The following is a 14,426-nucleotide window of genomic DNA, read 5'->3' on the forward strand; positions in this document are numbered from 1 at the left end:
TTCCAAAATGCATCTATCCTCCAACCTTCTCTCATTTTGCTGCATATTTTACCCTCTGGCAATCTTTTATCCATCGGTCCATCCTACTATCCTACTACTTACATCCTACTACTTACTTTCAACTACCCTGACAATCTATCTATGTCCAAACCATGTTTTGTATAACTTTAGTTTCTTGTTAACTTTTTTTTTCATGCCATTTAATCTTTTTGCGCTGTACCCCATTTTGTCTGGAATCCTATTAATTCCTATGGCCATTTGCTCTGAATGGGGACATTTCAAAATGTATCCACTTTTTCATATGTTAAGCTTGACACATCAATTACACTTTAAAATGTGTAAACAGCTTCCATTCCTATTATACATTCTATCTCTACCTCCCCTCTCGTACATTCATCCTCATTCGTCTATCACTTCATCCATCAAAGCAAACCATCTTCTATCTATCAGTCCTTGTCTTATCTATCTTTCCCTCATCTATTTAACTTAATCTGTCTATCAATTCATCCATCCAACAAACCAATCAACCATTCATCATCCACCCAACCCACCAATCAAACCATCTTTAACTGTGTCCTCAACAAAAATCAAACGATCTCACCTTCTTTCAACTACCCAAGCAAATCTATCGTCCAAACCATCTTTAAACTTTTTCTACGACCAATAAGACTTTACAAGCCCACTTCACGAACTTATTTTTGTAGTTCTTACTATTGTAATTATTCCGATTTTTCGGTAAACTACTCCTCCTACATCTTCTAAGCTATTCACACCAATCAAACTTTAAATGGTGCAGGGGTGTAATTTGAGTTGCTTACATTAAAACTTTTCAAACGAATCGTTTTTTGTAACTCAATCTTCTATCTACCTATAACTCCCCTCGAGTTATTTGTTAAATAATTAGGCTAGTTATTATTTCAATTCTTCCAGAACTTTTCGGGATGGTACTCCTCCTACAGATGTTAAACTAAGTCTCCGTATATATTCTGTTCCCCAGAAGATTGAAGATCAAGTCATGTGATCAAGGTTCAAGACGGGTGGTAAATGGAAACATGCCTCTAAGGGAAATATTGGGGTGGCTCTTAAAAGAGCCTTTGGGTATTTTGAGCTGTCTGATGAACTAAAATCAGACTGATCATCTTAGGCGCGCTCTCCGCGGATGCGACGGGCAAGCTGAATGTCTTTGGGCATGATGGTCACTCTCTTGGCGTGGATGGCGCACAGGTTGGTGTCTTCGAACAGACCGACCAGGTACGCCTCGCTAGCCTCCTGCAAGGCCATCACAGCTGAGCTCTGGAAGCGCAGGTCGGTCTTGAAGTCCTGGGCGATTTCCCTCACCAAGCGCTGGAAGGGCAGTTTGCGGATCAGCAGCTCGGTGGACTTTTGGTAACGACGGATCTCCCTCAGAGCCACGGTGCCGGGCCTGTAACGGTGAGGTTTCTTCACACCACCGGTGGCCGGTGCGCTTTTACGGGCAGCCTTTGTGGCAAGCTGCTTCCTAGGGGCTTTCCCACCGGTGGATTTACGAGCGGTTTGCTTGGTTCTTGCCATGGCGTTAACTTCCTTCTTTCACAGTCGGAATATAGTCTCAAGAAAACGCCATGTACAGTTTATAAAGCCGGAGCCGTCGTGCCCCGATTGGGCGGCGACGATGGACGAGCTCATTGGCCTGTTGTCTCCACGTCTCCGGCTGTCATTGGACACGAGCTCCGTGCACCCTGCCCGCCATAAATTTAAACCCTAAACCCCTGCCGCGATTCATTTGCCCCACCCCCCACCCCCAATGTGAATATAATAATATTAAATAAAAAAACTCGATATAATGGGAAAATCCATAATTATTAGTCAAATGGCAGATGATACCGCTCTTTTTCTTAAGGACAATGACCGTAGCTATAGCTTTTACTCTCTTCTCAGATGCATTAGGTTTGAGGCTGAATATGAATGAATGTGGGTTTATGGCCATACAAGACCATCCATTCATTTCATTACACAACATCCCTGTAAAGGTACAGTTCAATTGTGTTTATTCTTAGCCAGTGTGAAGTCTAATCTTGAAAACAAGATTATTTATGAAAGCTAAAGCTATTCTTAACAGTTGGCTTCAGAGATGTATGTATATTTGGATGAAGTTTACTGACAAAAATGGTAAGTTCGTCAATGACAGATTATCAATATCTATAGCTTTATCATTAGCTGTCCCTACTCTGCTTTTAAAAACGTCAATTATATATAGAAGACCAAGGTTCACTACATAAGGGTGACGTTTTAAAACCCTGAAGATGGAAGACTGAATGTTATTGTTAATGGTATGCTGAAACATAGTTGCACACATCATGAGAGAAATGTCCTTTGGCATCACCATATCAGGCCAAAGCAGGAGTGTCTGTCAGTATTGTTGGGTGTGTCTTCTCCACCTGGTGGAAGCATAATATGACCGTGAACGTGAGTGTAGGCTACAGCATGAGGTACCCCAAGATAGCAAAGCGCAGCTTAGTTTAGAGAAAAGGATGGACACACTTTTAGAGACAAGTGGTTGGCTCTTAAAAGAGCCTTTGGGGTTCAGTAGTCAAGTCGAAGCCACGGTGGAACAATTACTTGGATTTTACGGCCTTCTCGGTCTTCTTGGGGAGCAGCACTGCCTGGATGTTGGGCAGCACACCACCCTGAGCGATGGTCACACCGCCCAGCAGTTTGTTCAGCTCCTCGTCGTTACGGACGGCCAACTGCAGGTGACGGGGGATGATACGAGTCTTCTTGTTGTCGCGGGCGGCGTTGCCGGCCAACTCCAGGATCTCAGCAGTCAGGTACTCAAGCACAGCAGCCAGGTAGACTGGTGCGCCAGCACCCACACGCTGGGCATAGTTGCCCTTGCGCAGCAGCCTGTGCACACGGCCCACGGGGAACTGTAGTCCAGCGCGGGAAGAACGGGTCTTTGCCTTGGCCCTGGCCTTGCCTCCAGTTTTTCCTCTTCCTGACATTTTTAGGCTTATGACAGGTTTCGTGTAGATTAAACGAAAGAGTCTGATATGATAATCAATCGCGTAGTAACATTCTTATACCGCGACCTGACCGGCGTTCATTGGCCACCGGGTCGATGACACCTCATCCAATCAGCAACCCGGCACTGGAGCGGATATGCGCGCGCTGTCCCGCCGCCCAGCGATTGACCGCCTTTTCACTCGGTCTTTGGAAGTCTCCCTCGCGCGCCAGAAATCAAAGTTCAAATCACACTCGTCCTACATAATACACTAAATAGTGAAATAGTACTCCTGACTGACTTTACAGCGAAAAGTTGGCTATTATCGCCAGCCCATTTCTATCCATATATAACGTAATGAACGGTATATCGGAAAGAGGAACTACATCTGTATATGTTGATATTAAATACTCTGGCATACCCTCCTCCTTGCCCCTCTCTCCCGCAGTCAGAGACCGAGTGAGACATTATATAGCCTGTTCAAACATGTGTGCATTAACTAGAATCTAGTTACTAGATAATTGTTAAATCCATCATTAAGGCCATTTCAACATTTAGCATCACTATTATTCTCGTGTGTATCGGTCAGTGGTTGAGACTGGTGTATATTGGACCTTTTTTGAGAAGACTTCTTTCTGTCAACATGGACGAAAATGCACTTTTTTATGGAAAGGTGGGTGGCTCTTAAAAGAGCCTTTTTGTGGTACAAGTGTCGACATGAACACCGTCTAGAAGTTTACTTCTTCTTTGGGGCAGCCTTCTTTGCCTTGGGCTTGGCTGCTTTGGGCTTCGCTACCTTGGCGGCCTTTTTAGGGCTCTTGGCCGGGGCCTTCTTAACAGGTGCGGGCTTCTTGACCTTCTTGGGGCTCTTGGTGGCCTTCTTAGCGGCGGCGGGTTTCTTTGCCTTCTTGGGAGACTTCTTAGCGGCGGCGGCGGGCTTCTTTACAACTGCCTTCTTGGGCTTCTTGGCTGCGGCGGGCTTCTTTGTGGCCGCCTTCTTGGGTTTCGGGGCGATGGCTTTCTTCGCCGGCTTCTTGACCGCCTCGACGGCCTTCTTGTTGAGCTTGAAAGAACCGGAGGCGCCGGTGCCCTTGGTCTGGAGCAGACTGCCCCTAAGGACGAGGCTCTTGACGGCGATCTTGACGCGGGAGTTGTTCTTTTCTACGTCGTAACCATCGGCCGACAGCGTCTTCTTGAGGGCGGCCAGGGACAGGCCGCTCCTCTCACTGGATGCGGACACGGCCTTGAGGATGAGCTCGCCGACGCTGGGGCCAGCCTTCTTGGGGTTGGATGCTGTCTTCTTCGTGGGTGCCTTGGCCGGCGCGGCGACGGCGGGGGCTGGTGCGACTTCTGCCATGTCTCTGTATAAAGTTTCGTTTGTTCCGGTATACACACTCGTAGGGCTAGAAGTCAGACTGCGACGCTGCTCTGTGCGAATGAAGCTCAAGCCGGTGTAGGGGGCTGTCCTTAAATGCGACATGAGAACCATGCAGACTCAACCATCCCTGCTCGGCAGTCTTTGCTGCCGAAATGCTCCGGCGCCTGTGTTTTCTCCTCGCGAATAACGGGCCAAAAGTCACCGGTGGAGCCGAGTTGAGGTCCAAATGCGAACGGGCCAGCAAGCAGACTTGTCTCCGTTCAGAATAAAGTCATGTGGGCCGTGGAGGCCTCGTTTATTTTGTTGTAACTCGCTCAAAATCCCACCGTTCGACCGTCGTAGGGAGCGTTGCGCACAGCTTTTCCCGTGCTATTTGTTTCCTAAAGTGGGTTAAAGTGCATTCTATTGCGGCCAGCACTCATTGTCCAGGTAGCCAGGTTGTCTGGCGAGGGAGTAATACGATTGAGGGTCCCCCGATGGGGTGGGGGGTGTTATAAATGCGAGCTATTTTGGGGGGCGTAAAACACAGTCGCCGGGATGTGGCTGGGAGCTTGTCCCTATAGACGGTGCTTCGGGATGGTGTCCCTCTCATCTCTCCTCAACTGTCTAAAGTGGCTTCCTCTCCTTCATATTCATCTAGACAGGACAAGCGAAAGCCACTGGCTATGATTGGTACATGTCTACTGTGAGGAAGCATCCACAATCAATTGCGATGTTATGACCAGCATTGTAATCACTCCTCCTGACAAGATAATCCTTTGATTGGTGCTCTGTGACTTGTGTCATACACACTCACCGAGCACTTTATTACCGAACACTATACTAATACTGGGTAGGGCCTCCCTTTGCTCTCAAAACATCAATTCTTCATGGCATTGATTCCACAAGATGTTGGAAGCATTCTGGTCCATGATGACGTGATTGCATCATGCAATTCCTGCAGATTTTTCAGGTGCACAAGTAGTGAATCTTCCGTTCTAACACATCCCAAAGTTGTTCTATTGGATTCAGATCCGATGACTAGGAAGGCCACTGAAGAACACTGAACTCATTGTCATGTTCATGAAACCAGTTTGAGACGACTTTTGCTTTGTGACATGATGCATTATCATGCTGGAAGTAGCCATTAATAGATGGGTCAATTGTGGCCATGAAGGGATGCACATGGTCAGCAACAATACTCAAATAGGCTGTGGCATTCAAGCGATGATTGATTGATTTGTATTAACATGCCCAAAGTGTGCCAATTAAACATTCCCCACACGTTTACACCACTTCCACAATGAGAAGATGTACAGGTGTTCCTAATAAAGGACTTGGTGAGTGTATATTGCCACAGCAATCAAATTGCCCGGACCACTCGAAATCATCAATAGGCAAGTGGGCTGTTAATGTCTTGGCGGTGGTGGGAGGCTAATTTTATTAGATTATTAGATTACCTGTATGTGCATGCTGGATATGAGGCCGTTATTTATGAATTTAAAGAATTCACTCGTGTCCTAGAAGTTGGCCATGCGTGTGCATAGTGTAGTTAGGCCTACTCATGTTCATTTTATTCACAGAGGAAGCTGTTCATTGCATAGACAAACAAACATCAGTAGTGACAACACTACTCCAGCAGTCGAATGAGACAAAGACAAGAGGGGAGGGTAGACGCGCTAAATCTCCTGCGCGTTCATGATACAACATAACGACTGGAGTCATGGAAGATTGTAACATCGAGTCATTAAACACTGATACTCCTGTTCTCTCTCGCTGCTCGTTGTGTCTGTAGGTCTTCTTGGACCAGGGTGCTGGCGCTCCTTGGCTCGGACGACCTGTGTCGTATTAATGCTCTTGATGAGGAGTGAGAGACAGAAAGACAGGCAGCGACTTGTTTGACTAGTCTGCATCGGCCAGCCTAATGTCATCCGGATGATATGAAGGCATTTTATCGACAGAGAAGTGGGCTGTTGGTAATGTATTGGCAGTGGGCTAATTTATTGATAGTACTAGAGTACCCGTATGTGCATGCTGTTTGAGACCGTTTAACTCATTATGTATAAAAAAAGATGTCCTCTTCAACATCACTCACCCTGCTGGACTATCTCTCTCTATCAAGGGAACAAAGAAGCAACGTTTCGCTCAGTATGAAATTGATTAAGACTAATGAACAAGTCACTGGCATGGGGCCCAGAGTTTTTCCTGGTCAGGTTATGTACAGAGGACAAACTCCAGACCCTAAGTATGATGAAACATTAATACACTAGTTATAACACCCTCCTGCCCTCTCTCTCTTTCTCCTGAACAGAAAACCAAAAGGGATGTGAACAACTTCGACTAGGACTTCACCCACGAGGAACCGGTGCTCACGCCCGTAAAAGACGCCATCATCAAGCAGATCAACCAGGACGAGTTCAAGGGGTTCTCTCACTCTCTCTCTCTCACACCCACACCCACACACACACACACACACACAGAGGTGGAGCTGGCAGGCACACTGTTTGTCAGTACCATTGCAACACCTTCCATTTGGTGTATGAGTCTGAACTGGGACCATATTTCTTACATATTCAAAACAAGGACAACACAATGACACTATTGATCACAGTAGTACTGATGGCAGTGTAGTAGTAGTAGTTGTAGTTGTAGTTGTAGTCATAGCTGTACTAGTGTAGTAGTAGTAGTACTAGTAGTTGTGTTAGTAGTAGTAGTCATAGCCGTACTAGTGTAGTAGTAGTAGTCATAGCCGTACTAGTAGTAATACTGTAATGGTAGCAGTAGTAAGTAAGTAGTTGTACTGGTGGCAGAGCTAGTATATTCATAGTCGGTTCAGGTAGTAGTGACAGAAGAGGAGGTAGTAACTGTAGCAATAGTGCTAGTAGTAGCAATACAGATGCCAGGTAGTACGCACATGGCTTTTAAACAGGCCTTGAGTTCATGTCCTATAACTTAATTAGTTCTGATGCCCCCCCCCAACACACACACACACATTCCATGCCAGTATGCCACACACACACTCTGCCAGTATGCTACTGTATATACTGTCCCATATGCGAGGTTCGGTCCAGGGGGTCGGCAGGAGAGCGGGCAGTCAAACAGGCAGGGGGGTCAGGCAGGTAGACGGGTAGTCGGACAGGCAGGCGGTTGGGCAGGCAGACGGGTAGTCGGACAGGCAGGTCGGGAGGTCCAGTAGTTGGTAAGGGGGCTAGGTCCGTGGAAGGGTTGACGAGGGGAAAACCAGGTATCTCGATGGGGGCACAGGAGAACAAGTTGGGTTACGCAGAGGAAGACGAAACACAAGGAATTTGCAGAATACACCGGAGAGTTGAAGTGTCTGTAGGTCTCGATTCACAAATGTTACCTTAGGATCACAGTACGTTCTAGCACTAGAGTGGAGTTCAGGCAAGGTTCTTATAGGGCGGTGATTGCAGATGGTTCGCAGGTGTGCTGAGGGGAGACAGGGAACAGGTGCGCTGTCGACTGGGAACTGGACGCTCCAGCGATGATCGCCGGGGCCTCAAGGTGGCGCCAGAGGGGTGGTTCGGAGGGGGAACCGTAACAATACCCCTTGCCTGCTCTGCCACCCGACCATCAATCCCCCAGGCCTCCCCCCATCCCTCCCCCTTGGTTTACAGCCTTTTATGTTTATCTGTGCCCCTCTCCTTACACACTGCTACCTGCTGTGCTGACAAAAGTTAAACTGGACCTGAACAAAGGCACGCATTGATTGCTATATCATTCAAGATTTGTGAAAATGACCTTGTGAAAAACCTACATACATAGACCACTGTACACTAAATAATAATAATAAATAGATTATCTGCAGAAATAATGCTAATAATTCATGTTTGAGTGCTTTTTACATTCTCTCGCTGTTTCTGTCAGTCCTAATTAGCCTACCGAATTGATGTTTATTGAAAAGCTGCAATAAAACGAATAAACTTTCCCAACTCGCTCTTGTACCTCTGCTCAGTCACGCTCTATTCGCCTGCATCTGAAGAAGAGTATCAGATCAGTTGAAACAAACTCCGCTGCGTGAAGCCTCTTATGCAGCACTATTGGCAACAACGCTTATTTTTGGAAATAAAGAAGGTAATATATAAAGGCAGGGGCACAAAATATAGTTATTGATAATGTGGTGTGTTTTCAAGCAGTCACTCTCTCCACCCTTCTCAGCCAGTGGCTTTCTGCTCCCCTTAATCCGCAACGCTGTGATTTAACTGTTTTGCGCAATGGATAAAGGCACGGCCGTTTTCTAGGATTCGGGCTTTTTCGGGCTCTGGCTGATAACAATGTCTTTGATGGGCTAGGCTCGGGCCTCATCTGGACCGGCCCGGGTCAGGCTTGAATATTTAGGCCCGTTTAAACTCGATTAGCGACATCAACCGAATGCTCGAGTTGAAGATAAATGACAAGAAGACCAAAATGATGACCCTAAACAACCCGATCTACTCCAAATCAACTTTAACAGGAGACACTTGAAGTCAAGGATATCTTCACCTAGCGTATGCAGTGACGGTGAGGATGATAGACATTAACAGGCGCCTGGCTAAAGCAGATGCCTTTTAAAGACTCTGACCCATTTGGAAATCTAACATCTATTCAAGGAATACCAGAGCTGTGTCATATTAATTTTGATGTAGCCCTATGGCTCAGAATGCTGGCGAATGACAACATTAAAAAAAATCTACATTCCATACGAAATATCTGAGGAACATCATGCGGATTTTTGAATGAAAGATTACGCTTTTCAACTATCCACTATTCTCCAGAGTAAAGATGCAATAAACGTACGTACTGAACACAATATTGAGGACAGGGGTTTACGTCATGACAGTCTTGTGCATTACCAACTGTGATACAACAGGTGGTTTTGAATTCCCATTGTTCCAGCCTATCCTGCTCATGATATATTAGACAACATACACACGCCACGTCCATTTATAAAATGCCATAGTTTACGTCCTTACCTAGATGTTTTCACCATAGACAGCGTCACTACAAACCAGTTCTGGAACTATCAACCAGCGCTTGGGTAGTTTTGATGACATGGCGGTCAATATGAATAGAACTAAGGACCAGAGAACACCTTCCATTGGACTTCCATCATCTCTTTTATCTATCCATTCATCCATCCAGCAAACAAACCAACCAACCATCCATCTTCCATCTCTAACTTTATCCTCTACCATAATAAGACTCTCACTTTTTTTTTAAACTACCCAGCAAATCTATCCATTTTTCCAATTATTTTTAGGGTTAGGTTGACGCACGCACGCACACACACACACACACACACACACAGAGGTGGAGCTGGCAGGCAGACTGTCAGTACCATTGCAACACATTCCATTTGGCAGTCGGAAAACACCGTTTTACTTGGAGCTGGTGTACTTGTGCGTGTTTGGCCAACTCACCGGGGAGCAGTAGACGCACAGCAGTCTGGATCTCCCTGGAGGTGATTGTAGAACGCTTGTTTCTAAAGAACGAGCCTGGCTCTGGCGCTTTTAAAGAACAGGCGCGTGCCTCGCGGACAAATACAATATCTGCGCACGCGCGAACTCCGAACCCCTCCCTTGCTTTTTCACTCGCCTGTCGGGTTTCCTTGTTTCTTACGGCGATATGAGCCGTACCAAATTAATATTAATACGTCAAGAAGAGAAGGAAGATTGAGAACAATAACACGATGAGAATGGACACCAATGGAACACGAAGTCCCTCATAAGACCTGCGCGTCCGCCAGAACCACACGAAATTGTCCTTTTTGGGACGGTACTTTGCAAGGGCATGCGTTACAATAATCACGGTCAGAATAGACAATACGTCAGTTTAGGACTCTGCGGACATGTGCGCAATCGAAAAAAAGCGACTAGTTCACCATGTAACAATTTTCTTCCTACAGTCACATGTGGGATTGTCATTTCTAGCCTTTGGAAAACCGAGACGCATTTTCATGTAGCAACACTGAAGTGACAATGTACACGTACTAGCCTGACCAACGTCCAAAAATGGAATCAACTCTCTTGTGTTGAGATGGGTGGCTCTTAAAAGAGCCTTTGTTTTTTTGTTGGTTTCGTTCCCGAATGGTTTAACCGCCGAAGCCGTACAGGGTGCGTCCCTGGCGCTTCAGAGCGTAGACAACGTCCATGGCGGTAACAGTCTTCCTCTTAGCATGCTCGGTGTAGGTAACTGCGTCACGAATCACATTCTCCAGGAACACCTTCAGCACACCGCGGGTCTCTTCGTAGATCAGACCAGAAATACGCTTAACACCGCCACGGCGAGCCAGACGGCGAATAGCGGGCTTCGTGATTCCCTGGATGTTATCGCGGAGAACTTTGCGATGACGCTTGGCGCCTCCTTTGCCGAGTCCCTTTCCTCCTTTTCCTCTGCCAGACATGTTTACGTTCAGAACAGTAATATAATGATTTTGATGGTACTATGGGGTGAATTTATTTCAGCTACGAGGACGTGATTGAGACCAGCCTTTACAGGAAGTGCGCGCTGTCGCCTGCCTCCTTTTGTGCCGAGGGTTGTTGTGGGAGGAGCTACTGACTTTCAGTATCCATATAGGGAATGACCCTCAACTTGCATTGCACTGACTCAGATGACTGATGGTTGGCTTAAGCTCAGAACTAGACTCAATTTACCCGTACCAAAATCTAAGCTTTACCCTTAGTGGGAAAAAGACTAAACTGATCTCAGACCAATGACAATGGGTAACTTCCCCCTGCCCCGCAAATCATCCATGAAGCATGAACTATCAGAAAGTGCAGAGAGGAATTATTGCCTCTCACTTGGCTTTAAACTTGTAGATTAGGGCTCCAGGCAGCTGAGAGGAAATAGAGTTAAACCGGCCTCCCTGATGACCTAAAACCTCTCTCTCCTTCTCAACTACACCTCCTCTACATCAGCTGCTAAATATTCTTACTACCATTCCAAAATTCAATCCTCTGCCTCTGACCCAAGGAAACAGTTCTCCACAGTTTCCTCACTCCTCAACCCACCTCCTCCCCCTCCTCCTTCTTCTCCCTCCTCCCTGTCTGCAGATAACTTTGTCATCTACTCTGAAAAGAAGGTTGATGACATAAGCAGCTCTTTCTCTCTACCTCTCACCAACACTGCTACCACCCCTCCCAAGCCCACTGTGCTACACTCGGTCTCTGGTTCATCAGCTCATTCCCCCCTCTCCCCTGATGATATTCTAAAACTGGTCACACCCAAGCGGGCAACCACCTGCCCTCTGGATCCTATCCCCTCCCCCTTTCTACAATCCATTTCCAAAGACCTCCTTCCGTTCCTTACCACCATAATCAATTCCTCTTATCCTCAGGATCTGTCCCAGCTGCCATTAAGACAGCCAGAGTCAAGCATAACTACGGACCGGTATCCCATCTCTCCTTCTTATCTCTAACCAACTGTCTCACTATCTCCTTCAGAACAACCTCCTTGACCCTCACCAATCTGGCTTTTAGACTGGGCACTCTACTGAGACTGCTCTCCTTGCTGTCACGGAGGCCCTCCACTCTGCTCGAGCTTCCTCCCTCTCCTCTGTTCTCATTCTTCTGGACATGTCTGCTGCATTCGACACAGTAAAACACCCGATCCTTCTCTCCACCCTCTCAGAACTGGGCATCTCTGGCTCTGCACTCTCCTGGTTTGCATCCTACCTGGCCGATCACTATAACCAGGTGACATGGAGAGGATTGTTGTCCTCTCCATGAGCCCTCACCACTGGGATCCCCCAGGGCTCCGTTCCAGGGCTTTTACTTTTCTCCCTCTATTCCAAATCTCTTGGCTCTGTAATTTCCTCACATGGTTTCTCCTAACACTCTACTGTTTCTGTCTCCCCCCCCCTCTGACAAGTGGCAACATTTCTGCTTAGATGTCAGCAGCACAACTATTGGTCCAGACACTTGTGATCTCCCGCCTTGACTACTGCAACACACTCTTGGCCGGGCTCCCTGCCTCCGCCATCAGACCTCTGTAGCTCATCCAGAATGCTGCTGCCCATTTGGTGTTCAAATCACTGGCTCCCGGTAGCAACTCGCATCAGATTCAAGACCCTGGTACTCGCTTACCGGTCGGCAAAGGGAACAGCCCCTCCCTTCTTGCAAGCAATGGTCAGCCCCCAAACCCTGCCTTATCACTTGGCTTCAACAGAGAACAGAGAGGCTAAGGCTGAGTTTCTTCCCCCACACCATCAGAATCATCAACGATGACCCCACCAGTGCCCCCCTCAAGTCACTCACACACGCACTGTCATCATTACACATATGCACACACATAATCATCCATCTGCTATTCATATTGCTTACTGCTTATACTGTTCATATTGTTTATACTGTCCATACTGTATATTTTTTAGTACTTTTATTTTATTACTATTTTTATTTTATTCTATTTTTAAACTTATTGTATTGTTGCACTACTCTGTGGCACTGTCACTTTTGCATTTCACTGTATACTTGTATGCACGTGACAAATAAAGAATCTTGAATCTTCAAACACAGTCTCTCAACAGAAACTAGCACCCTTGGCTTCTGGCTGGATAACTTACACTCTTGGCTGGGCTCCCCGCCCTTAGACTAGTAATTAATAATTAATTTAGCTTACTAGTCTAGAGACAGAGTTCACCACTAAAGTCAAATGTACTTTGCCTCTGTGTCTCTCATCACGGCTCCCCTCCAGCTCCTCTTCCGGGAGGCACCCACCTGCTGCTGGCCCAGTGTGTGGCTGGAGGAGCTCAACCAGTTCCCCTCCTCTCCAATGCTCAGACTCAGCGGAACATTGTCGATCTTGTGGACCTTTTCCTCCTGCAGCTGGACCCATCACCATTGTCCTCTGTCGTATTCATCATGACAGCGTTGACACAGAGAACAGCGTTGTAAATGTGTTATGGCCATGGGCAGCCAGTTTAGGGAAGAATTTAGATTCAGAGTGATGTCCTGCATGAAGTCTGAGGAATCCTGTAGCTGTGTCATCAGGTAGGTAACAGCTGGTGGACTGTTCTCCATCAGGGGGCTGTGGGTAATACCACCACTGTAGAAAGCTACCTCATTGTCCTCTTCATCTCGCTCATCATCTGTGTCATCATTTTATTTGTTATTTATTTAACCTTTATTTTATCAGGGAGTCCTATTGAGACCAAGGTCTCTTTTACAAGGCAGCCCTGAATACACACAGTTTACAATAATACACATACAAAATTACAACATAATAAAACACAAACACATTTTTCACAATCCGCTGTCTGCTTTTCAGGGAAAGGCAAGATCTATTTCTATAAAAGAAGCCCACCTAAAATCTTACATTTTTAAGAAGCTTGTATGTTTTATGAACGTCAAGTCTTTGTCAAACCAAATGCCAGGTGTTGGTGGCACCACCTGAAGTACATATGCATAAATCACATACATTTTTTCTGTGTTTTGGTAAATAAGATATATATTGTTTTTCCAGCATTAAGCACCAACCTCAGCCTAACAAATGTTCTCTGAAAGACAGCGAATGCAGTAAGATGTGTGTTCCTTTGTACCACGTCGTTACAACCGCAATGCATTTGTTTGAGATTTTCGGTGCGTGAAGACAGTCTTAGCAGATCTGATTGACAGAGAGAAAGCTTATTACGCATAATAAGAATCTCGGCCTACAGTATATGGTGCTGAATCTGACTATTCTGTGTCTGATAAGCAGTCAATGTGTAGACTGACTCCACATAAATAAGTTCCATTCAGAGGTTTTATACTTTTTAGACTTATTACATTTTAAGCCTTTTTAAGTTTGCATGAACGATGAGGATCAATGGGTTTCGATTATACATTCTATATCTACCTCCCCTCTGATCTATTCATCCTCTTTCGTCTATCCCTTCATCCATCCAAGTAAACCATCTTCTATCTATCTATCCTTGTCTCATCTATCTTTCCCTCATCTATTTAATATAATAATATATATATATATATATATGCCTATATTTAGCTGGCGCTTTTATCCAAAGCGACTTACATTGCAGTGAGTGCAAACATTTAAGTATAAATGGTCCCAGCAGGAATCAAACCCACAACCTAAGCGTTGTTAGCGCCATGC

General features: G+C 46.0%; 4 protein-coding genes across 4 annotated transcripts; all 4 read right to left on the minus strand.

Moving 5' to 3' along the window:
* Nucleotides 1-1,140: 1,140 nt before the first annotated feature.
* Nucleotides 1,141-1,624, minus strand: LOC310805619 (histone H3.2; the record flags this gene model as incomplete). Its single annotated transcript, XM_083671385.1, has 1 exon — nucleotides 1,141-1,624. The coding sequence occupies exon 1, from the start codon at nucleotides 1,549-1,551 to the stop codon at nucleotides 1,141-1,143; it is 411 nt and encodes a 136-aa protein (XP_083527511.1). The 5' UTR covers nucleotides 1,552-1,624.
* A 970-nt stretch (nucleotides 1,625-2,594) lies between these two features.
* LOC310805377 (histone H2A-like) lies at nucleotides 2,595-2,981 on the minus strand (the record flags this gene model as incomplete). The annotated part of the gene is made up of 1 exon (XM_083671036.1): nucleotides 2,595-2,981. The coding sequence occupies one exon, from the start codon at nucleotides 2,979-2,981 to the stop codon at nucleotides 2,595-2,597; it is 387 nt and encodes a 128-aa protein (XP_083527162.1).
* A 735-nt stretch (nucleotides 2,982-3,716) lies between these two features.
* LOC310806401 (histone H1-like) lies at nucleotides 3,717-4,337 on the minus strand (the record flags this gene model as incomplete). Its single annotated transcript, XM_083672483.1, has 1 exon — nucleotides 3,717-4,337. The coding sequence occupies one exon, from the start codon at nucleotides 4,335-4,337 to the stop codon at nucleotides 3,717-3,719; it is 621 nt and encodes a 206-aa protein (XP_083528609.1).
* Nucleotides 4,338-10,428: 6,091 nt separating this feature from the next.
* LOC310806402 (histone H4) lies at nucleotides 10,429-10,740 on the minus strand (the record flags this gene model as incomplete). Its single annotated transcript, XM_083672484.1, has 1 exon — nucleotides 10,429-10,740. The coding sequence occupies one exon, from the start codon at nucleotides 10,738-10,740 to the stop codon at nucleotides 10,429-10,431; it is 312 nt and encodes a 103-aa protein (XP_083528610.1).
* Between the last annotated feature and the right edge of the window lie 3,686 nt (nucleotides 10,741-14,426).

Source organism: Argentina silus (assembly GCF_951799395.1).
Source record: "Argentina silus genome assembly, chromosome: 6".
Classification (NCBI taxonomy): domain Eukaryota; kingdom Metazoa; phylum Chordata; class Actinopteri; order Argentiniformes; family Argentinidae; genus Argentina; species Argentina silus.